This window comes from Hydra vulgaris, chromosome 14 (genome assembly GCF_038396675.1).
Source record: "Hydra vulgaris chromosome 14, alternate assembly HydraT2T_AEP".
NCBI classification, from domain to species: Eukaryota; Metazoa; Cnidaria; class Hydrozoa; order Anthoathecata; family Hydridae; genus Hydra; species Hydra vulgaris.
This window is the reverse complement of record NC_088933.1, coordinates 34,246,051-34,273,073: the sequence shown is the minus strand read 5'-3', so window position 1 is coordinate 34,273,073 and position 27,023 is coordinate 34,246,051. Positions and strand designations below refer to the sequence as shown.

Sequence of the window (27,023 nt, the reverse complement as noted above, 5' to 3'; positions counted from 1 at the left end):
TTGTTTAAATAAATGTTTTACATATTGAAAAAATACAAATACAAAAATTCATCAACAAATGAAATTTACAATTAAAAATCTACAAATTTTAAAATATACAAATACAAAAATTCGTTAACAAATGAAATCTAAAATTATAATTTACAAATTTAAAAAATACAAATTCAAAAATTGATGAACAAATGAAATTTACAATTAAAATTTAAAAAATACATTATAAGTTAAATAATTTAATAATAGATACTTACAAGTATGTTTTACATCCTCGTAAGTATATATTATTAAATTATGAAGCTAATTTACAATTAAAAAAAAAAAGGATGATATCAAAATGTGATAAAATGTATAAAGTTATTAAGCAGTTTATAAAACTGTTCAAAAAAATAAAAAGTCATGATTGAATTGATTTTCTCTTAGATTTTTTAATCGATTAAAGTGATTATAAACTTAGCCAGTTATTTGATCAGAATGTTTTAAATTTACTATTTGTTTGGTCTTATTTAGTGAAACAATAAAACTTTTTACCAACAATTTCTCCGTTACTTACCGACAATTTTTAACTTTGAATTAACCACAGTTTTGTAGCTGCCATATGATTGCAAAAGATTATGCATTAAGCAAAGCACACACAATGTTATTATTACTAATAAGAAAATAGAAACTACCGAGATGTTATAAAAAACTGCTTCTAAAAATCAAAGTGATATTTTATGCATGTTAAAATAAAAACGTTTTTTGTATTACTAGAAGTACTTCTTCTTTTACGAGCATTCAGAAGATATTTCAAGGGTCTGTTGTTTATTAAGAAGCGGATAAGTACTTCGTGTAGTTGAATTCGATATAGCACGAACACGCAATCCAATTAATAATTTAAAAGCGGACCTAAGCTGTCTGCTTTTGTATGCATAGATTATTGGATTAAGTGCAGAATTGGATGCAGCAAAAAATAATGTTAGTCTCGTGAGACGAATGGCTTTTCTTACATCCTCGTAATTATTCACTGAGTATTTACGAATGACAACGGAAAAAAACCAGTACATAACAAAAGGTGACCAGCAAATTAAATAAACCAGCACAAGAACACCTAACCATATAAGGGCTTTTTGTTTTACTTTACTGCTTTTATTTGATGCGATTGAGATTTTACTTAACCGACCTTTAAAGCACAATGTATACAAACTGGCGAAGTATGTGAATAAGAGAGAAGACAAAGGAAACAACACTCCTAAAATGACTGTAAAAGTAAAGTAAACTAGAGGACTAACACCACTAGCCCATTTTCTTGTGCATAGCTTGAAATTTTCATTATATTTAAATGATAAAACGTTAGGTATAACAAGTCCCAAACTTAATGCCCAAGTTAATCCAAACACCCATTTCATATGATGAAACTTTAGTCTCCATGTTACTTTTAAAGGGTGATTTATGCTCAGATATCTGGTGATAGAGAGCAGACTTAAAGTTATAAATGAAACAGCGGCTGCAGCAAAGAACCCGAACAAGCCATCAGTAAAACCGCATAACAAATTTGCTCTAGTACCTCGTACTCTAGTCTCAGCTATGTCAATGTAGATAAAGGGGTACATGCTTAAACACGCAATTATGTCTGAAATTGCGAGGTTCAAAATTAGCAAATTGACAATAGTTCTAAGTTTACGATTGGAAATAATAAGATAAAAAACGAAGCCATTTGATATTATACCTAAAAAAAAAGAAAAGAAAATAACATAAAAAATAAACGGTACACAAAATTTAAAGTAAAGTACTTACATAGAGACTAATGTGTTACTATTTCTACTGTCTTTTTTTAAAAGTTGATTTTTTGAGGCAATTTATAAGGGCCTATGATTCCGATTAATCATAAGCGCTTATAAATTGCTTAAAAAAATGAACTTTTTAAAAAAGACAGTAGAAATAACTTAATACGTAACTTAAAACGTAAATGCGGTAAAGGTAGTGATAGAACGTCGCTTCGTAAGCGAGAAGTTTCGAGTTTGATCCCCATTACGTCCCTGGTAGTACCAAGCTAGATTTATTTCTCCGCGCAGGAGCCTTGTTCGTCCAAGTTCGTGTTTTGGAGTTAAAGAGTCGTGAGAAGGTTGTAAAACAAAAAAGCAGCCTATTCGACTGTAGTGGCTAAGAGAGGGGAAAAGCACAAATAAAAAAAAAATTAAAATTAAATAATAAAGTTTTAGGTGAAAAACACAAATAAAAAAAAAATAAAAAAACTAAATAATAAAGTTTTTTTTAATTTTGTATCAGGGCTTGTTAAATCTTTTTATTTATGACAAACCTCGATTATTTATTTGCGAACGTCCAGAGTCCTCTCTTTTTGCAAGATACCGAGAATGTTTTTTGGCTAGCGCACAAGATTCAGATTTCAAAAAATATGGACAAGTTGTTCGATTAGCCTGAATTTTTATGGCAAAAATATTTTGAGATAACTGATTAATTTTTTTTTTTTTAATCAGTGACCTCAAAATATTTTTGCCGTAAGCAAATGCAAGAAGCGAATTTGAAATTTCAAGATATAACGGGTGGTTTCTAAATATCCGGACTAACTTAAACTGACTTATACACGCCACGAGCCTAACTTTTTTTTTTATTATTCCTATATCCATTTTAAAACTTAATAATTCTCTAAGTTAAATTGTTTTTAGATAATAAAAATAAAGAAAATAATTATGTCCAAGTAAGAAGAGATAAAAAAACGGATTTACAAGTTCTATTTGAATGATAAATTGCAAGGTAAAAAGTTTACAGTAGAGCACTATGTCATAGATAGTACTTCTTTGTTCAATACTGAACAAACTCCAAGATGGAGTTTGTTCAGTATTGAACAAAGTATCACTATCTATGATATAACCAAACGTGCTGAGAATAAACCTGGACACAAGAGTGCAAGGAAGTGGTCGTGTATCCAAAATTGACCCTTAAAGTAATCAAGCATCTGAGAACCATATTTGACCAGTAACTGAGTTTCAATAAGGCAAGCCGGTCAAAAATTTTGATGCAGTCATTCACATATAATTAAAACTCTTGTCAAGTACACTAACATCAAAACTTATTCAAAACAGGGTATATCTGATCAACAAGAGAGCCAGAATAAGCAATTCAAGACCGGCATTGATTGCATTATCACGATTTTCAAGGAAAATCGGTCATCCTTGACAATGAGTCTTACTTCATGCTGTTGCACTCAACAATTAACAGAAACAGCACTTACTACTCTAGCCACAGAGTCAAGATTCCATCAAGCATTAAATATCGCAAAAAGCGCAAGTTTGAAGTAAACATGAAGCAACTACAAACCAGAATAAAGCTTTGTCTAAAAAAAATTGACCATAACCATGTATTTTCACTTTTTGAGTCAACTCATCTTAGAGTTGACTGAACCCGAAGAAACAAACTGGTTGAAGACAAATTAAATTAAAATAATTAAATAAAAACTCTATTTAATGATATCCTTATTTTATTTCTACCTTAAAAACAATTTGAGTAATTGCCCTTGAAAGTAAGTCCAGATTTTTAATAACCACCCGTTACTTCAAATCTGAAGTCTGACTGAAGTGTAAAGCAAGAAACAAACTTGAAATAAATTCGTTCTTGAAAAATCAGTTTTTAAGTCATTTTTTAAAGTTTGGTAAAACCAGTCTTAAAAAAACTTGAAATAAAAAAACATATCGCCATTATCATTTTGTATATATGTGGTGAGCAATTATAAAAAATTTTCCATATTTTAAAATAACTATAGAAATATGTTTGTCAATTTACTCATTTCATGAGTGAACAACAAATGAATAATTATACTATAAAGTTTCACAAATACAACAACTGTCAATTGCATTTTGGTTTTATATTACTGGTTCATTTCAGGTTAGAAAATATTTATAGCATCATTATAAATATATTATCATAACTATAATTATAACAAATTAAAGATATCTATATATATATATATATATATATATATATATATATATATATATATATATATATATATATATATATATATATATATCTTTAATATATATATATATATATATATATATATATATACATATATATATATATATAATATATAATATATAATATATAATATATAATATATATATATATATATATATATATATATATATATATATATATATATATATTATATATATATATATATATATATAATATATATATATATATATATATATATATATATATATATATAATATTATATATGTATATATATAAATCTTAATATTAGATTATGTATATATATATATATATATATATATATATATATATATATATATATATATATATATATATATATATATACATAATCTAATATTAAGATTTATATATATACATATATAATATTATATATATATATATATATATATATATATATATATATATGAAATAAAGTATAACAAAGTATATATGATATAAAATATGAAATAAAGTGTAACAAAGTGTGTAAAATGTTGCAAAAAGCCTATCGTGAGTCTGCTATGAAAAAAACAAGTGTTTACAAGTGGTATAAGCATTTCCAAGATGGCCGCAAAGATGTTGAAGATGACAAATGCTCCGGTCGACCCAGCACGTCAATAACTGATGAAAATGTGAAAAAAGTGGAAAAAATGGTTATGAATGATCGCCGAATCACAATAAGAAAAGTTGCTGATGAAGTTGGCATATCAATTGGCTCATGTCATAACATTTTTTTAAATGTTTTGGGCATGGAACGAGTGGCAGCAAAATTCATTTCAAAACTTCTGAATTTCGACCAAAAAAACAATCGCATGAACATTACTCAGGAGCTGCTAAATGACGCCAACGTCAATCCAAGTTTGCTTGAAAGGTTCATAACTGGTGATGAAACATGGGTGTACAGTTATGATGATGAAACCAAAGCACAATCGTCGCAATGAAAGCACCTTGAATCCCCAAGACCAAAAAAAGCAAGTGAAGCAATCTGAAAAAAACACCCTGATTTATGGCAAAACAATTCATGGCTTTTGCACCACGATAATGCACCTGCTCAGTCGTTGTCACTTGTTCGAAATTTTTTGGCCAAAAACAACACCATAGTCAAGCTATATCACCAGATATAGCTTCGTGGGACTTTTTCTTATTTCCAAAAATGAAGAAAACCTTAAAAGGCCGTCATTTCACAAGCATAGATGACATTAAAAGCGCATCACTGAATGAACTAGAGGCTATCCAAAAGATCGAGTTTGAGAAGAGTTTTCGGGATTGACAGAAGCGCTTGCACAAGTGTATAATGTCAAATGGGGACTACTTTGAAGGAGCCAACATTAATGTAGACTATAAAATAAATATTTTTTTAAAAAAACGAAAATTCCGGGTACTTTTTGAACACAACTTGAATATTATAGATTTATATATATGGAAATATAATATATGTACATATGTAAATCCTATTTATTTATTATTGAGCACTCTTATATATACAAAAGATTTTGTATTTTATTTCCAAATAAAATACAATTGTAAAAAATACAATTTTATTTCATCATACAGAGCAGAAAAGAATGCTGTGTTAATAGGTGTAAGTAAAATCAGAGACCATATAAAAAGAAAAAATTCTCTGATAACAATTCATTTTGATGGAAAAATTGTGAATGAAATTACTTGGATATTTTATTTTTTAAATTGGTTGAGATTTACGGGTCCCACAAGCACGGTAAAGTTTTCCTAAAAATGGGGCAAAAATTGACCCTTTTGCCCTCTGTGGGAACATGACACAGAGTTTCACACTTTTCGCAATCATCAAACATTTTAAACAATCATAATAACATTAAAAACTATATACAAAAATGCAATACAGTGTTAGGTTAGATGGCAGGTTAAAGTTGCAGATAACAAATTTGTTTTTGTGGCAACATTTTGATATTATTTCATAAAGTCCAATGCCAGAACCGAATTTGTAAAAATGTTCTAGAACTGAATTGTCTGAAAACTGCTCAGAAATGAAAAAGATTTAATTTCTAGAATTGAATTTATTAAACGTAGAATGAGATGATCGAATATCATTAATAGTTTAATGAAACTAAAAACTGAATTACTTTTCACAGACGATTAATTTAGAATTGAATTTTTTTACAATCATATTTGTAATTTTAAAACTGAATTATTTTTCACAGCCTATTAATTTAGCATCGAATTTTTTTACAATCAAATTTTTTTACAATTGTTATTTTAATGCATGTGTGATGTTGTTGCAGTTGAAAAACGGCATAATTTTTTCAAACTGGTTTTTATGTTAAAGATTGATGGTACATGATCCTGTAAAAAAAGTTTTTTATTATTTTCGAAAATAATATATTTTATTTGTTGCAAAATTTTATGCAAACATAAAAAATCCAACAAATGCATGTAAAAACATATCAAGCTTTGTTTAAATTTAAGATAGCAAAATGGAAAATACAGAAAAATTGAAGGTGACAAACGAAAAACATTTGTGTATATTGCAGGGGACTTTGGCTCCATCAAATTTATTGTGTCAAGTGTAAACACCTTTGTGACAGAAGTGTAAAAATAGTTATGTCAACTAATTTACTTAAGACAATACATGGTCACACTTGTGGAACTAGGCCCTAAATTTTGATCACTTTTCAGCTCTTGAGAAAATGCGAGACATGGCTTCAACAGCTACCCTTGCGTGAAATCTACAACAATGTCATCTAGTCCTCAACTGAAGGTGTCAAGGCTGCTCTTACTTTCAGAAAATGTGAACAAGTTCTACAGAGTGCACGAAGAAGTTGCTTCAGCACAAACCCTAAATCTTTAAATGAGACAGTTCTAAACATGTTGCAACCTACTCCATTTTCTAACATATACAAAGGCCTTTGAGTTTGAGGATCAACTAGCTTTATTCTTTTGTCCTTCGACACTGATGACATATTTGTCAGATAAATCATTTTTAAGCTATAATTAATTTCAATATCAAAATGGGGAGACCTAACTTAAAATAATTTTTTATTAGCTTAGATCCCAGCAACTTTTAAATGTTAATAATTTGTCTTTTTCAGAAACCACTACCCTGTTTGTTAATGCCACATTTCGTATGGTTCCTGCCATCTTCCATGGTGGTCAGCTGTTCAATATTTCACTGGAGTTCGAGACAGTGATCCTGCCTGTTCTGCATGTCTTAATGACTGGACAAAAAGATGGTCTCTACCTATGTGTTATTAAAAAAATTCACAAACTTTCTCTAACTTTAGTGCCACAGATTGTTATAGCTGACTATGTAACTGCAAACAGAAACTCTGCCAAAGCTGTTTTTCCAAACATAAGAGTAACCGGTTGCAGATTTTATTATGCCCAGGCAATTCTCAAAAAGATTAAGGCCATTGGTCTACAGGTGGAATAAACCAGTAATAATGACCCAATCATCAGAAATTGGTGTGATAATGAGCTTGCTACCACCCAATTTAGTAAGGCCTGAAGTTGACAAACTAAAAGCTGAAGCTAACCATTACAGTGTCATTGCTGTTGAAGAAAAAATGAAAAAGTTTGTTCAGTATTATGAAAGATATTGGATGCTCCAAAAATCTCCAAGATGAATTGTTCAATGACAGCATACCCTGCGTTTTGGCGTTTCTTGGACAAGCGTCATCAAAATGTAAGTCTTTATATAATAGGACTTTAGTGTTCTGATCCAATAGATGCAGCAGTTGAGATCCTATTATGTATGATTTTAAAATGGGAACTTAACATTTTGCATGCTTGTTAATTACAGGCACCTGCTTATGTTAGTATTAATAAACTATATTTGTAGCATGAAACAAAATTTTTATTTTGTTCCATGCTACTATGCGATTATTTAACCAACCAATAAAATAGTACAGATAAAATACAATCAATCAAAAAAAATTCTTTAAAATTTCAATTTTAAATTGGTCATCTATACGATGGAAGTTAAGATGCTCCAGATCCAAAATAGTTCCCAACCTAGAAAAGAACTGCACCAAGATAGTCAAAGGCAGCATGAGCGTCTTTGTGGGTATGAAGAAAAACTTGCAAGTGGTGAATGAACTGCAACCAAATTTCTGCATTACTCCTCTACAATGATATGAAAATGCCAAGTGATCAGGAAGTTCAAGAATTCATTGAACAGGAAAGGTAATTACAATTTTTAACAATAAACAAAAAGTATTTACTGCATTGTATTAATGTTAGGACCATGTTGTTGTTGACAGAAGGCGACCTTCCTTTGTTGGGACAGTGACAAGGAATTCTACAAGTTAGATATTTTATATTTATACTTTTTTTTAGGAACAAACTGTTGATGAAGAATCTCAATCAAATAGAAAAGCTGCTGTGGACAGACTAATCGAAAATGTCAGCAAAGTTTGCCTTGTCAATAATCTTAAAGTTGTTATTTCCCCTTGTCGCCATCTTTGCCTATACCAGTGATGTGTTGAAGTCATTCAAAGTAGTGCTAGTAATCACTGTCCAGTATGCAGAGGACCAACAGCAGATTTTATAAATGTGTTTATTTATTGTATTATTTAATGTACTATTTAATATACTATTGCATACATTTAATTTAACTGATTTGATTCTAGAAGATTCTGTTCTAAATGGTGGTTCTATATTATTCGACTGAAACAAGTTTTAATTAAAAAAACTCAACTGTAAAAAATTCTATCCTAACAAAGAAAGTTCAAATTTGATTCTAAATAGCTTTGATCAATAAAAAATTCGCTTGTCTCATTCTATTCTATTAAAACTTGGACACGTAATTCATTTCGTTTATTCAATAGTTTCAAAGATGACATAATAATATGATATTTTTTGGTTAAACCAAAAAGGTTACATAACTTTCTTCCATGTTTAAATGGTCCTGCCCTATCAATAATCCTCCACATAAGAATAGGATTTGAAAATCTCATTTTTTTCATTTCCCAGATGTATTTAGAGTTATTATAAGTTCTGTGGCATTATCTTTACCTTTGTATTGAAAGAAGTTTTTATGTTTGTTCCAGCGATCTTTAAAGGTGTGCTCCTTTGAACCAATATAATTTAAACAACTATCCTGCGGTGATGTTTTTACATTGCAGACATAAATTATATTTTTATGAAGACATATACCTTGCAAGGGGCATTGTGAAAGTTGCCGGCAATTATACATTGGAACAATTGTGATGTAAACATTAAATAATACTTTTTTATTATGTGAATAAATAATATTGACGATGTTTGGAAGACAGCTATGACTGACTTTTAAATTATTCCTATTAAAAATGTTGAGAAACTTATGTGCTTTTGGAAAATGATTTTCAATTGGATTCAGAAAATTTTTTTTGACGTTGGTTTTTACATTTTGTGATTAAACAAAAGATGGAAGATTAAACCAAATAATTTTCGTGATCTTGATTTTGGTTTTGATGAGGCGAGACTATTTTGAAAAGTAAACTTTTCATTATATCAACTTGCTGCTAACACATTGCTATAAAACGATGTTGCTCTATCCAAAACCTCCTTGCTAGATAAAATATTGCTAACACAGTTAGATATCATAGTTGGTATGGATTTAATAATACTAGGGGGGTGGTTAGAACTTACATTGATGTATAATATGTGGTCACCAGGTTTTTTGTATGGCTGGAAAGTATTTTCTAACAGGTTGAAGGTAAGAGAAAATTTACAATTTTTAAGATTTTTATTAAATTTAATGGTAAATTTTAGATTAAATTCTTTAAAGAAAAACATGCTAAATTAAAATGTTTTTCTTAATTCTCATTTATTGTGGTCCATTAATTCCATAAAAACAGCAAAAGCCACCATCTCTATATAATCTAATGGTTTGCCATAGACTTGACTTATAGTATGTAGAATAAAGAGGCCAACTAACTCACATACTTCAGTCCCATCTTAACTGCCAATAGTGGTGTTAAAATTAGGATTATTACATTTTTGTATATAATTTTTGTCATTGTTATAGTTGTTTGTAACCCCTGATGATTGCATAAAGCATGAAACTTCGAGCTATGTTACATATTTAATTGAATTTTATTATTATTCTAATATAAACACACACACACATATAAATATATGTATATATAAATTAAAAATAGAATACAAGTAGAAAACATTTTAAAGTTGTTCAAATATATATGTATATATGTGTGTGTGTGTATATATATATATGTGTGTGTATATATATATATATGTGTGTGTATATATATATATGTGTGTGTATATATATATATATATGTGTGTGTGTGTATATATATATATATGTGTATATATATATGTGTGTGTATATATATATATATATATATATATATATATATAAAATTTATATATATATATATATATTATATATATATATATTTATATATATATACATATATATATATATATGTGTGTGTGTGTGTGTGTGTGTGTGTGTGTGTGTGTGTGTGTGTGTGTGTGTGTGTGTGTGTGTATATTTAATATACATATATGTATATACATATATGTATATTTAAATAATGCTATAGAGGATATATATCAAGTATTGCTTCTTTCTATGAAAATGAAGTTTTATTTTTATATAAACAATGATTTTAAACTTCTAAGATTTTACAAACTTTAGAGATTTCCTGGATATATTTGAACATTAGATGGATAATACCCTATAACAAGTCCTGAGGGAGTTAATGTAGAACTGTATTGAAACAAAAAAGAGCATTTTTTTAGAACTACAAGGTAAATAGTCCTTCAAAAGAAATTTTGTTTGTTTGTATTTAATGGACTAGATGTGTTCAGGGATCATGAGTTTTTACTAACTTAGTCATTAGTCAGATCTTAGAAGCTCATCAGCATGCCTATGTTGTAGGGGACAAAGTTCCATATTATCAGGACAAGTGTGCTTTGGAACTTTTAAAAAAATATTTTTTTGCAATATTGCTATACAATACTATAAAAAATTTAGACATTATTGTATCTTACTTTGCTTCACAATATTGCCTTTCTACAAAATAATCTTTGGGTATATGATGAACTGTAAAATTATAGGGAGGACAATGGTTTAAAAGGATTTGTAAGATAAACAAAAAGAAATAAAAATAGTGATTTGATTTTTTTTTATATTTAACTTATCAAAGAATAAACACATAAATAATCAAAAAGTATCAATAAAGAAAAATTTTTTTTGATAAAGTAAAAAAAAAATTTGAAAATAAAAGCATTACCTTGTGAAATAAAAATAATGTTAAAAGGCATAGAAATGCTCTAATAACATAATCCTTAAAATTGTGTTTATTAAAATCGGTGTATTAATATGTAACATTGTTAAAATTTTTGTGAATTTTCCTTTTAATATCATGTTACTTTTGTAATTTTATTGACTTTTCTGTTACTTCAAGTTTTTTAATCATTTTAGAAGACCCTTCTCGAAATATGAACTTTAGTGACTCATTTGGTTACTTAGTATGTAATAATTTTGATATTGTGAAATGCTTTATGTAAAGAACAAGAAAGAAAGCTATGTTTGTTTTTTAATCAATAGTTGTATCCTAAAAATATACTAGATATATATATACTTCATATATTGAACCAAATGGCCACACTCTTCCTGTCACTTCAATGTTACATATCAACTCAAGTTCAGGTACAGTTTTTTGCAAAGCATCTTTATTTGACACTATTATAAACGTATAAATGTTAGGAGTTTTCTCTGTAGGAAGTTAGCTATCTTAAAGTCCAAAAAATGCTGGATCCGCACCTGATCTATACAGATTTTGATCCTATTGTTCTACTGCTGATTAAGGATTATAACAAAAAGGTTCTGCCGTACATTAGAAGAAATCTAACTTGTGTTAACTATTTTCTTATTATTGATTTTGTTCTCTACCTCTATATATATATCATATTTGTCTCAGTATTGAAAACTGTCATAATTTTTTACTAATTTTCTGCTAACTTACAATGTAACTACTGCTTACTTGCAGCCTTGTTGAGTTAAATTTTATTTTTTAATAAAAATTTCAACCAGAAAAATGAATAATTACTCTGTGTTAGACAAATATGTTTTGCTGGTAACTTCATAGCATATATGCTGTTAAAATATTAAGCAGCTGTTACATCATAGTTAAAGCCTTGGACTAAATAAAAGTTAACATGAGCAAGTTTAACAAAATCTAGTGTTTTTTATAAAATTAACATGTTTTAATAAAAGTAAAATACAAAAGTAAAATTTTTTCACACCTTTTAATAAATTTTTGTAAATTAATATTTCAAAAAATAAAACTCAGATATATTATTTAAAAATATATTGTTAATTTGCTTTATTCAAAAGGTTTTCCTTTTACAAATACTCAGTCACTATTGGTTGCAAAGATTTTTTTCTGATTCTGCCTTCAAATCAAAGCTTATTAAGTTTTTCAAGTTTGACTTTCTCAAGCGCAATTTTGAAATTTTTGTTTATCCATTTGCACAAGGTTTTGTTTGAAGTTCTAGTCCAACTTCACCTAAGTTTGCTTATTGTATTCCATCCTAATTTTGAAATTAGGATTTTTAACAATATTTTTGCCTACATTTTTAAAAGAACAATTTCGGTTTTTTGTTATTTAGCAAGAATTTGTTTGCCTTCAGATTTAATGAGAATGTTGCATTGTTATATTAGAGATGCCATTAAAACATTATTTATTGTTATTGAATTGCTTTGATGAAAAACAGTTACAATAACTAATGTATAGTATTTGTTCTAACAATATATTGAAATCCTAAAACTACACCTTTTCAAGATGTAATTGAGAACTTGAAAGTTGTAATTAAGAAACGTAAGATGTAATTTAGAATATGAAAGATGTAATTAAGAAACGTAAGATGCAATTGAGAAGATAAAAGTTGTAATTGAGAAAAGTATAAAGAATACAAAGTTTTTTGTATTTTGAATTTTGTCGTCCTAATATACTTTGAAATTTAAGGCCGGAAATAATAATATAATATCAAAAAAATAAAAAAAATCATGAAAAAGGCATTTGAGGTTTGGGCGGTAACTGGAAAAATCCTATTGGGTGTCAATTAAAACTTTCTTTTATTTTTGTTTGTGAAAAATATAATTGAGATTTCAGATGAATAATAAATAAAACACAAATAATTTATTTTCATAAAAATTTAAAATTTAAATTTAAACAATGTCAATAAAAATCATTGCAATATTCAGTTAAGCACCAACTTGGACAACTTCCATATTTAAAATTGTTGCATAATGCATGGTTGTATGTTGTACAGCGCATGTACAATCACCTCCCATTATTGTATTTTTTGCCACAGTAACAATTCTTTCTAAATATTGCATTCGTTGTTCCATAATCCCATCACCGAATACAGGCGGAATGTGAATAACATTTTTAACGTTTATTTTTATTTTGGACCAGATAGCTTATACTGGATTTAACGTTGGGCTGCAGGGTCCAAATCATAACAACTGAGTCAGTAAATTTTCAAACACCCTTTCCAAACGAGTGTGACATAGAGCATTGACTGTTAAGACGACCAAATCCTCTAAACGATTCCCGAATGTAACCCACTGGTTAAACAAAGCCAACGTCCTCTGCGAGTTTCCATCATGACAACATTTGTTGTTGATATAGCTGCAGTCAAATGTATGTTTGCATCTTTCGAAAAAGGTATTTTTATTATTGCTCTTTTCCCCTGTTTGGCACGTCCTTGCATTTTTCTACAAAAAAGATTAAAATTTGTTTCATCCAACCAAACTATCTGATAACCATTTGTGATGTGTTCGTTAATGTTCCTAACATATTCAGCTCTTTTTTGTTTGATTTCATTATTATTCATTACTATTCATTGTAGTATACTCCTTGTGCACTTTTTAAAATGAAAATAGTCTACCTTCAAGGTAATTGGCAACTGTGGTTGTGCTGATGATGGTATTAAATTGTCTTAATATCCTTGTTTTAATAGCCACTAATCTCAACGGACAGTCACTCTCAATACGTGTTTCTTCGATTTGATCATTGGTTAATTTTTATAGTTTAAAACCACCTCTTCCGGTAAAATTTAAATTTCCACTGCGGACCCAATTGTATGCTGTCTTATATTTGACACCTAAAGTTTGCGCCAGGGTCACCCAATCATAGTTTCACTTAGCACATTCAATTACTCTTTTTCTATTATTTGATGAAGATAAAACATGCTTTCTTTCAACTTGTTCAGTTGTATGTATTTCATGTCTACAAATTGGACAAGGTGGTTCTGGTTGTTCCAGAAGTGGTTATAAACAAATTTGCTGAAATAAATGCTAGCACGGATTCAATTTAATAACAGACTTTCTATTCATAGTGTTTTGACAAATAACACAATAATCTTTTAATTCCATTACTGTATTACTGTATTGCTAGTGCATACAAATGCTAAATTTGATATTATTAACTTATTGAAATGCATGTCCAAAAAGATCTTTTATAATGACCTTTAGGCTTTCAATGAATTTGCAATTACAAATAATTTATTCTCATTTACATATTATGATTTTTTAATTGCAATTTTTGTTTTTCAAGTTACATATTGCAATTTCTTACTTACATGTTGGGTTTCTCAATTACATTTTAAAATTTCTTAATAGCATGTTGTATTTTTTAATTACAGCTTACTTTTCTTAATTTTAACTTTCATGTTCTCAATTACATCTTGAAAAGGTGTATTGCTTTGTATTGCTTTGATGAAAAGCAATTCCAATAACTATTATGATGTATTGTATTACTATTTTAAAGTCCAATTTGTGAAATTTTTGATTTTTTTTTAAACTTTGTTCTAACTGATATTAAAATGTTTCAGCCGATGATGATGTCTGAATTAATTGGTTAACTACACAAAGTGCGTAAAAATGATTTTCTAATTATTAATACAGTTAACCACTAATGAATAATAAATTATAGCATTATGGAATTAGGGGACCATTGACCTGGGTAATTATATATTAGGTTGTCTAATTATGTGAACTACTTTTATTTGGCAACAATTTTTTTAAATTTTCAAATTGTCACCTATTAGATCGTACCGTTGAACTTTGTAGGGGGTCATTTTTGAAAAATGAGGCAGTACAGAATAACAAGTAAATGTTGTTGCATTAAGTAATAAAAATTTAATAAACAGAAAAATAATAAAAACTGCAATTAAATTTGCTTATATACTTCAAACTCCCTAGCTAAAACAATTTAATCTAATCAGTTAGGCCTGTATTGGGATTATGGTTTATTAATTATGCAAAATGAATCAGCGCCTCGACTTGAAAAAATCAGAAAAAATATTACTAAAATTTTCAAATACATTGGATCCTGATTTGTGAACATTCACAGAAAATTCTTATAAACCTTATAAAAAACTTCAAGATGAATTATTGTATATTGATATAAATTTAAATCACTTTCCTCAAACCTAATCACCTTCCTCAAACCAAAACTAATTCCTCTTTAAATTAGCGATAGACTAAATCAAAACTCTTTTAATGTCTGTATAAAGATGCTTTTAAAAAAAATTTAAAAGTTTAAAAAATTCGAGCTACAAACTTGCATAATTGTGCTCAGTCATAACTTCCCATTGTTACTTCAAAGTATTTATGAGTGGCTTTTTTCTTCCATGCCTCATTAAAATAGAGTAAAGCTTTTCTGAAATGTTGAATTAGACAAGTGTCCCCTGTAATTTATGAGCAAAATTTTCCAAAATCTATTGTTTTATCTAAAATTTGTTAACATTAGTGTTATTTTTCCAAAGCAAATTTAATTTTACAAACATGCACTAGTTCACTTTTTAAAGGAACTGCTAGCCTACAAGAGAGTTTATTTTGAAAATTTAACTTAAAGTCTTTTAGTGAAATAAGCACTTGTGCTGGTGCAACTGATTTAATTCTAGCATCTAACTTAATTATTTTAGTAATAATTTGGCATTTTAAATTTTATGCTTTTGCATAATTAATAGAAATATTATTTTGTAGTACTTTTATGATGATTCCCTGGAGAAATTTGGTATGTTGCTTGTTTATCAGCAAAAAATAAAATATTAGAGTTTTTTTATATAATTATTTTCTGATTTGAATTTTTGGAAATCAATTGCATTAAAATATTTTCAAAGTTTTCTAGGTTGGGAATTAATGGTGGGGCATTTTTTGTTTTAAATCTAAAACTTTCATTCTGATTTTTTTTAATTATATTTTATATCGGTTATATCGATTTCAGATAAAAAAAAAGGCTTTCCAACACATTCTTTTATTAAAATGCGCTACTTTTTTAATTAAAAAAATAGTATAATTTTTTTTTTTATAAGGGGTAGAGATTTTTTTAGTGAATATTTAAATTACACAAGTCAACAACATAAAAAAAAAATTCTGGTGCCGAGCAATTGTAAAGCATTACGCATTTTGACTTCAAATATGCAACTTATTTTTCACCTTCATGTCAAGTTGTAAAGATATTCTTGAGTCCCTAATAAAAGAAGGAAAGAGGGCGTTTATTAATTTTTGGAAAATTTTCTGACTCACCTCAAGCTTAGTAAGACCCCCACTGCGTTTATAAATTTTTACTTGTTATCAAAAAAAAAGAAAAAAAAAAAAATTCAGTGAAAATCAGCCTTAAAAATTAGAAAATAATTATTTCAGTAACTGATAAAAATAAATCTTTTCAGTGTAAACAGGCTTTAAAAATAACTGACCAAGTAAATCTTGATTTATCAAAAGTTTTTAATATACTTCTCGCCAAAGTATAAAACTTATATTAACATATTAAATCCTATTGAAATTATTATATAACATCTGTTAGAAAATGCACATTTGACTGCATGCCACGCCAGATTTAAATAGTTTTATGCGTGTTTTGTAAAAATTATTAGTTTGGATTTATAAACTGAAATTTTGTATAAAAAATACTTATATTGTAACATGAAAAAAAAACCCAAACCCACCTCCTTTATTTAAAATATATTCCCTCCCCCCCCCCCTCTTTATTAAATCTGGACTAAAATTCCCAGCCCCATTTTTATTCCCTTCCCCCTCCCTCTTTGTATTAAGGACTTGAGAGTAGTAGGGTTGAGAGTTTAGGCTGAAAAACTGAATTGAATTTTGTCAGAGTTGTTAGTCCTTGGCCTCAGCCTTGCCTTAAGGTCAAAAACTAAGACCTTGACTTGATTTTTACAACATTTGGTTATTGTCACAGCAATTGTTACCATCAGATTTGTTAATAGTTGGCCTTGACATAAGGCAAAAATTTATGTCTTTGGTCTTGAAAATGATTGCGTAGGCCTTGGTCTTGAAACTCTTATTCTTGTCCTTGACCTTAAAACTTTTGGCCTTAACCTTGTAACATGTGGCCTTGGCCTTGCTACTTTTGGCCTTGTTAACAACTCTGGATATTGTCCAGATGCTGCTTTATATTTTATTGGTTTAAACTACTGGGTCTGACCTTTGTGAAAATGAATTGAAAGACTGTATAGTGGACACAATTATGTGAATTGCCAGACTTAATCTTGTAGTAAACCTTTAATCAGGTTTTCTCTGAGTGATATTGCATGATTTTTTTAACAAAAGCACAGTTTAAAGAAAAGAAAATTCTCCACTCAAGTTCTTTTATTTAACAACTGCTTTAAAATACCATTAAAAAAAATGTTATGTTATGTTATGTTATAATTTAATAATTTTCATACACAAAACATGCATAAAATGCTCTAGGACAATTAATGCACAAAGTTTTGAGTAAAGCTGAGCTCATTACTGCCAGGAACGTGGTGGGGATAGAGCTCAGAACTTCTCGCGGCGAGAATGAGGCAAGTGCTCTGCAACTACACCAAGACCACATTTGGCCTAACTAGGTCTCTTAACAATTATAACAACAGCTAATAACTTTTGATTCACTGTTTTTTACTTATGTAATTATTCAATATTTCAATAAATAAAAAATACTATATGATAACTAACCTATTAAAGTAACAATAGTGTAGCATATCCAAATGGCCAATTTTTCTTCATATGAAAATGTAACACGTTGTAGGGCAGAACTTGCATTAGTATAATTCTCAAACGCAAATGATACATTTTGCATCATGAATTAGTCTTTTTAGTTGTTTATAAATATTTTATTTTCCGGATATAAAACTAAAAAAAAATTTTAAAAGAAAAAGTTATCAACCCCGGTAAAAAAGAATATAATAAAACTTTATTCTAGTTCGGTTAAGGTAGCAATGCTTTGACTGAAAATCAAGACTTAACATTATACTTATCAAATAAATAAAAAACAAATAAATAAATAAATATATATATATATATATATATATATATATATATATATATATATATATATATATATATATATATATATATATATATTACGTTGGCCATTATAATAACTTTTTTTTAATGTCCGCTCTCCCCTTCTAAATGTGTTCTATATAATAAAAGAATACTAGAACTACAAAATTTTCAAAAAAAAATATTTTTAGGGGTCTCAAGACCCTTAAACATCAGATGGGTCCTTAACTTAAACTTAAAAATGCATATTTTTAATTTTTAGTTTAAAAATTTTTATATATTTTTGCTTCTTCTGAGACCTAACATGATGTACTTTTGAAGAACTTTTTTTTTGATAATTATAGGGACCTGTCTGATGTTTATGGGTCTTGAGCTACCCCTAAAAATATTTTTTTTTTTTTAAATTTTTTAATTCTAGAATTATTTTATTATATAGAACACATTTAGAGGGTGAGAGCAGACATTTAAAAAAAGTTTTTTTAATAGCCACCCTAATATATATATATATATATATATATATATATATATATATATATATATATATATAAATATATATATATATATATATATATATATATATAAATATATATATATTTATATAGTTCTATAGTTTGTTGCATTTGGGAAGAGCGGAAAGAAAAAGGTGATTCTTACGCCAACGCATACATCACTTTTACTTACTTTTGACTTTCGTCCAACATTTGCGTGTTGTCAGAAAGTTAAAACCATTAATTTAATTACAAATTAATCGTTTTTTAAAAAAACCACAAAAACGCAAATTTAATTGACCAGAATGTTTTTAAAAACATTCTGAATGTTTTTAACAATATAAACATTGTTTTTATTTTTATTTTTTTTAATAAAATGTTTTTATTTCTATTTTTTTTTTTTACTGTAAATCATGTGCGGAATGTTGCTACATCGACTATCTTATAGTCTGACTCGCTAGGGAGCGCTGCTACATTGACTGACAAATAGCCTGACTCGCAAAGGAGTGCTGCTATATCGACTGACAAATAGCCTAACTCGCAATGGAGTGCTGCTACATCTAATATCTTTTAGCCTGACCCGCAAGGGAGTGCTGCTACATCGACTGAGGGTTTCGTTGGGACAGGCAGTCTATAAATAAAAAATAAAAAAATTCAGTTCAGAAGCTCTTGTTTGTTGACTTATGATCTGCTATAAGAAAAAAATTCATGAGATTCAATGACTTGAAAATTGTTGATTTTAAGCCTGGAGTCCTTGCCACCATTATACTTAAGGACTCCGGGCTCAAAAAAAGATTGTTCCTCTAACCTAAAAGTCTTAATTTTTTTCCTATTAGTAGTTCATAAACTTATTTATATATTCCTGAATACCAAAAACTATGATAAAGTAATCTTTTTGTGACCTTCAAATCCGGAGTCTTTTTTGGGACTCCACATCCCTGATATATATATATATATATATATATATATATATATATATATATATATATATATATATATATATATATATATATATATATATATATATATATAAATTAATTTTGAGACCTTCATTGAAATCATAATGAAGGTCTCTAAAAACTTTCCCCTTTATTTGTGCCACTATCTAGTATAAAGACCAGATCAAGGAGAGGGCAACCAACCATATCTTTCTTTTTAATAGAAAATGACCTATAATTAGTTGCATCCTTCACATTGGTGAGTAGGCAGATTAGAAGGGCATTAATTTCTAGTAACACATTCAACTGTTCAAATTATTAAAAAATAGGGTTATTTAAAAATGCTGGCATTTTTGGTATGAACTTGACAGGTTTATAATATTTGCAGATAGTTGGGTCTCATGGTCTTTTATGCTGTTAATCTTAGATCTAAACAAAGTGTTAGAAAAATTTACAAGCATCTCAAAATGGCTGAAAATTGGACATTTTAAGCAAAATGACATTTTGCTTTCAGATATATTTGAGATCAAAACTGCAACAAGCTGCCTATATTTTACCCATTTAATGTAGACAGTAGTAGCTAATCAGAAAACTTATCTGTAAAGATATGTGGATGAATAGAAAAATGTGACATTTATTTCATTTTGGCATATTTTATCAATTTTAAGATTTTTTCCAAAGTTTTGAAGGTCATAATTTTTTTCTATATTTAATACAAGTTAATAAAAACCACTTTTTTAAAGAGAGAACCATCCAGAAAATAGTTCTAGAAAAAATGAGACACTTATTGAAAGAGAGAAAAAAGTTACAATGCTCTAAAGTAGTCTGTTTTGACTATTTGTAAATCAAGTGGCGCCACTGTATCATGTTTCTCAGCCTATAATTTTAGAACCGTTGTACTTGGAAGTCTTAAATTTCAAATTTAACCTATCTACATAATGCCTACAACAATATGTAAAAATGAAGAAAACCAGAGACAGTGACCCACAGGCCATTGATTGAAATATAATGATTTGACCCATGTTTATATATGTATATATCAAGCCTTCTCAGAAGACGCGTGCGGTCGCACACCTTATCTGACCACACAAAACTTTTTTGGTTGACAACTTAGCCACAGTTCTTTGCACATTTTGAAAATCTGAACATTGAAAAAATGCTCTGAATAAACATAAAAAAAACTGAAAAAATCAAAATAGATAAGAATTTATTAAACATATTACGGTCTACATTATGTTGAAAAAAACTAATATTGTACAAAAGCTGTACCTGTCCCACTTAATAAACTGGTTTTGCATAAAAAATTTGAGTGAATCTGAGCATGTTTAGAGGTGCCACCAATGCATTTAAACTTCTTTTCTACTTTTAATTAATTAAATAAGCTTTTTAACTAAAAAAAAATGAATAAATATTTTCTAATGACTTAATAAATTTTAATGTGGCAATAATAAAACATGCATGATATAATTTATTTAAAAGCCCATACAGTCAAGTCCACATGCCTTTTTATATTTATATCATATGGTTGTCAAATTTAAATCTCCACTTAGCTTATTTGGCAAATCAAATTCTAACTCTGAACTAATTGCTTTAAAATCTTTTTTATAACGCAAACATGTTCGGTTATTGATTGAAATAAAAGTACAATATACACTTAAATAAGACATTATTGAAACTGAAAATTCTTGCACGAGAGCTATAGGTAAAAGAGAACATTATAAGAAAAGATTATTTTTTGACTACAACGAAAATAAATACATTCAACAAGATGCTTACTATTACCAAGGATTGATTACCTAGTAAACAAAATTGTTTAATAAAAGAATTCAGTTATGTCAATTTGAATTATTACAAGAAATGATTGAAAGTTTACAGCTTTTAAAGCGAATTAAAGGTAACACAAATTTATATGAAGGCTTTTTGGATTTGAATTTGGAATAGTGTAGCTTGATTTCAACATAACAAAAGATAATTTATAGAAAGTGAAGGAACTGTTTTTTTATTTAGATAATATGACATGTGGTAAAACTTAAAAAAATTATGATGATGATTTGAAAATGTTTCATGAAAAATGTAGCTTCTCAGAAAAAAAAATTTACTTAGTTACCTTAGAGAGGAAAGTAAATTTAAACCAGATCTCAATCACCTTCAATCAATAAAAGAAACGACTTCTTATTATGTCAAACCCATGTATTGGATACTAAGCTGATAACTTTTCTATAATACATTGATTGTTCAGCAAAAACTACTGACAGCTTAATCAATGTCAGCTTAATCAACCACTCATTCATTCTGGAGTAACACTATTTTATGCTTTTATCAAAAATTCTTATTTACATTACTCACTCAATGACGTTAGAATGATAACTAATAGTTTAAATTATTTTGTGAGTTTGCCAAGATACCGCAAACCACTAAAATTCATTGGAGCATTGAACTTAGATTTTAAAGGAACTTTTCCTTTAAAAATTAATAAGTATTTTTTAACGTCTTTGTAAGACTTACAAAGAAATATTTTATCTATTGTTAATTTAATTATATTATTTACATTATTGTAAAAATCACAACATTCTTTGTGGCCATACAATAAAGAGAGCTTAAATTAAATAACAAAAGTTCTTTTTGTATCTTCTTTTATGATGTACAGGAAAACTTATAAGAAGATATAAACTCTTTTTATTATATGGCTTCAGAGAATGATGTGATATACTTTTTACAATAATGTAAAGAACATAATACATAATTAACAATAAATTTTTCATATCAAAATCCTATCAAAAAACTGGGTTATGTAATATCCTATCAAAAAATTGGATAATCCAATTAATATAAGAAATACTAACGGTACATTTTATTTTCTAAACAAAACAATCTTTAAATAAAATTGATGATAAAAACCTTTAATAATAACTAAAATACTTGGCTATGCAGGTCTAAATCTCTCTCAGTTTCTTACTTTTGCGAAAACCAGGAAACAAATAAAGCAAATTTAGAAACAAAAACAATAATAAACTGACGTTAATGTCAATAATATAAAATTGACTACGAATTCTTTGATCGATGCTTAGAATTTAACACAAATATGTCTTCCAAAAAAAAATTACTAAACATTTAATAAATCTAGGTACCTCAACAGTGGTGTACACTGGATTCTTAGATGTTTGAGTTTTGACACTTACATGCATTGTGCAAACTCCAAACTTTTGTATGTTTATGCTTATATCAAAAGAGAATGTTTTGCAAAGAATTGGGGTGATTGGAGCTTGGGAACAAAAAAGCCCTAATTTTTGGGCCCACCCGGCCCTTAACGTGGGAGCAACGAGTTTATAAAATATTTTCTTTACTATTTTTATCTAAATTCATATTCATCAACAAATTTCAAGTTTCATGCAATAATCTTTTAGTGTTCAGTTTTTATGACTCTGCAATGTTTACAGCCCCCTCAAATTGAGGGGGTTAAAACTTTATTTGGTCATAGTTTTTGAAAAATAAGAGATTATTGCATTATTGCAAAACATTCTTTTTTGATATAAGCATAAACATACTAAAGTTTGGAGTTTGCACGATGTCTGTAAGTGTCAAAACTCAAACATCTAAAAATCCAGCGTACACCACTGCTCAATAAAGTAAACAATTCAACCTAATGTTAAAAAAAAAACCAAATATTAATCATTAATAGTGAATAAACAATTGTAAAAAAAACAAACACGTCCTTAGATCGCTTTGTGTCACGAGGACACGAGACACGAGATAATCGTAGTAAATCATAATTAGAAAAACTTGCAATCACGTGGCCAAATAAGAATTTAAGGTAAGCGATAGCTTGCTATCTCTGGTTGCTATCACAACAATATAAAATATACTTAATTCATTTATTTTGTTAATTTATTCTTTTCATCGTCCGAATGATAGGTAAAAAAAAGCAAAGTGTACAAAACTAATAGTTAATACAATTAGCCTGAAGTCTAATTTTGAATTTTTTTTGGAATACATTGATCCGTTATGTTTTAAAATATGATTCTTTATTCTCTAATATCCCAGAATTAAAAAGACTGATTTTAAGTTGCCGCTATGTTATTTTCTATATCAGCACATTATGCGTATAGTCCGCTGAATAAACTACAAAAATCACCCCAACCTAGAATAAAATATTAGAAAGCTAAAACTTTGCGCAAGTGAACATAAACATAAGATACTTCACCAAAAAAAAAGAGCCCGATCAATTGGAGCGTCGTAAGGTGTACTTTTAGGCCTAATTAAAAAACGTAATAGTTATTACGTTCAAAATTTTTTTTTCAAAAGTATACTTTTCATATATCGTTGGTTAGAAAATTTAATACTGATTCATATTCGTATAAGATCTGTGGGTTGAAAATAAAAAAAATAAAAGATTTGCTTAATACTTCAACGCAACGTTATATAGATTCAATGAGTTTTACAATACCCATAGGCATTAAAACATTTGGTATTACATGCTAAGTTAATCATGCATGTTGTAAAGGTTTTATTTTTGATAAAAATTTTGAGAAAACAATATAGTAAACAATTTTAAGTAATAGTTCAAATTTATATGAAGTTTTCGTATTTTATGCTTTTTTAAGGTGTAATGCCTTATTTTTCAAAGAAACGGTAAAAAACATTTTTTTGCAACTATTTTATTTATTTTGATTTTCTTTTACTCTTAATCAAAACCGTTGAAGAAAAGTGTTCAATGTGCAAAGAACCTTCTATTATTGACAAAACACTCAGTAAAGTGTCACTTGTGATTGCCTAGTTGAAGGGATTAAAAACTCTAATAAAGTTCGGCAAAAAAAGAGAAATGGAAGATTTAACTCTTGGATCTGGTTTTGAGTAGTTATTTAATGAGATATACGCAGAAAATATTATAACATATATGATGTACGGAAAAGTTATTTCAAGGTCGCTTCGAGCGCACATTCTAGCAAAAAGTGCCTTTAAAATTATACTGCTGGATATCCTTGTCAATGGTGGAAAAATTGTTCTTTCCTTGTTTCAACCTATTTTTGAAAAACCAATGAAAAGTACTTTAAATGAATTTGAAAAGTTTGTAGAAACAGAACAATCACCGTTTCAAGTAAAGTAGACAATTTCATCAAATCTCTGAAATCATAATCTAGAACTTAGGAACTTTGACTTTAATTTATGGAATATGTTACAATCGCGAAAACCTTCATTATTGCAGAGAAAACATCAAATTGATCTCTTCACCTACATACAACAAAGCTTATGCTAAATTCATTTGTTGCAACTGGGCACATAAATTACGCCAAGAGTGCCAGAATTTATTTTCAAGAGTTCGAACACTGGTATCTTAAAATTTGTTAGTTTATGAACTGCTGTTATAATGTACCACGTGCTGTAAGAATACCAGTCGTCATTAATGCGTTCTGTAAAAAGTAGATGTGGCTTAACGCGGGGACGTGGACTAACAGGAAGTATCTTTGGGCACTTAGTTTAAACTACGGCAATACACGAAACCATGACTACTCTAACAGTCGGTGTAAACACAAAGAAATGGTGTTAGCAAGACGTGCAATGGATTTCTTAGACTGCAAAAAAGTTCTAAAGTTGTTAAGTTGACCAAATTGTTTATATATAAAGACTCAAACTTGCATTCTCTACCAACAGGTCTTGTCTCCATTATTTGAAATAATGATATAAATTGTGAAAAAACTGAGAAAATAGGATTGATGATCCGTAATAAGTTAGACAACTTAGTTATCACCGAAGCTAAAATCAGACGTCAAGACCAAATAAAAGCACTGAATGCATTGCATAATGTAATAAAACTGAAGGAGGCAGCTCTATACATGTTAACCTTACTATTCTGTTTACAAAACTTGCAGCAACTGCTCTAAGAGATAATAATATTGAACACTATTTTAGCTATGAGTTAACTACCAAACCTTCTGCGTTTTTTAAAAACGGGTTGATGAGGAAGCTATATAAACTATTACTGCCAAAAATTGGGTTAATTTAAAGAGTCTCAATGCAAAGTTGATGAAATAAAAGCAAAATTTCTCAGATTCGTAATGAATGATTCGTATCGATGGTGGAGTTTTGATACATCGAGTAAGATGGGTAAAAGGATTAAATTTCGGCAAAATTTGCAAGTTGAACTTAACATACATCAAACGCAATAACGGTGTAGCATGTGTCGTCTTTGATGGGTATGAAACTTTTTCAACTAAATCAAATGAGCATGCTAGAAGACTAGAAGGAAAAAATTCTCATCGGATCAATGTGCATATTGATTATACATTTCTGTTTGGTTTATTATCCCAACAAAACAAAGTAGAGTTTATTAAACTGCTAGAAAAACATCTGATAGCTGCAGGGCGCAAAGTACATATATGCTCAGGTGATGCTGATACATAAATTGTTTCAACCGTTTTACAGCTAGCATTAAATAGCGAAATTATAGTAGCAGCTGATGACACTGATATAGCTGTTATGCTTTTGTACCATTGGAGAGAAAACAATTATCAGTCTATTTCATACCAGGAAAGGGTTATCATCTCTGGACCTTCAAATAATTAACTCACACAACTTACTTACTTGTGCATGCACGGTCAATATGTTGCCACAGCTGCAACATAAGGAAAAGGAAAACCCATCATTTTAAGTCTTCTAAGAAAATCTAATGAGCATCTTAAGATGGTACTAGACTGCTTTTTATAAAGTAGCTGTTAATTAATTTATGTTCCGGTAGTTAAAAGTATGAAAAATAACTACAAACTAATCTTTCCATTGTAGTTATCAAAGTTGTTTGTAAATGCCTTATAAGTTACCACCAACTAAAAAAACGGTATACTTACATGGGTTATGCGTCCATCTTCAAGTTATTGAATGGAAGTTACTTGATGAGCGTTTGAATTTTAATGCTGAAGGCTGAAGATGGAAAAAAGAAAACAATGTTCTTATCCCAATAACAACTGATAATGCTAATGAACTTTTTAATAAACAAAAACATGCAATGAGAATAATATCTAATGTAGGCGTTTTACTATTTATAAAGCTGAATATACTCAATGTCTACCAAATAAATATTTTTCATCTTTTAATTTTCATTTATAAAGTTAATAAAAGAACAACACTAAACAATTTTAATTCATTATTCAAAATAAATAAACATAGATACTTAACCAGATACTCAAACAACACCTATATTCAGCACAAAAGTTTTTATGCCACAACTGATTTTTCATTATCCATTAGAGGACCAAAAGTATGGAATAAAATCCTATCTAATAAACTTAAAACTCTTGAAACTCTTGACGAATTTAAAGTAAAATTGAAGCAAAT

The 27,023-nt window shown here is 28.4% G+C and overlaps 1 protein-coding gene across 2 annotated transcripts; it reads right to left on the bottom strand.

Annotated features, from left to right (window-relative positions):
* On the bottom strand, positions 1-26,683 carry LOC105844358 (QRFP-like peptide receptor). Of its 2 annotated transcripts, none has more exons than XM_065817056.1 (3): positions 26,537-26,683; positions 17,942-18,118; positions 1-1,702 (listed from the first exon to the last, which is right to left on the bottom strand). In XM_065817056.1, the coding sequence occupies exons 2-3, from the start codon at positions 18,066-18,068 to the stop codon at positions 762-764; spliced, it is 1,068 nt and encodes a 355-aa protein (XP_065673128.1). In that variant the 5' UTR covers positions 18,069-18,118; positions 26,537-26,683; the 3' UTR covers positions 1-761. The 2 variants fall into 2 exon arrangements, with proteins under 2 accessions (XP_065673128.1, XP_065673127.1); XM_065817055.1 differs by lacking the exon at positions 26,537-26,683 and adding an exon at positions 20,967-21,096.
* Positions 26,684-27,023: the final 340 nt, after the last annotated feature.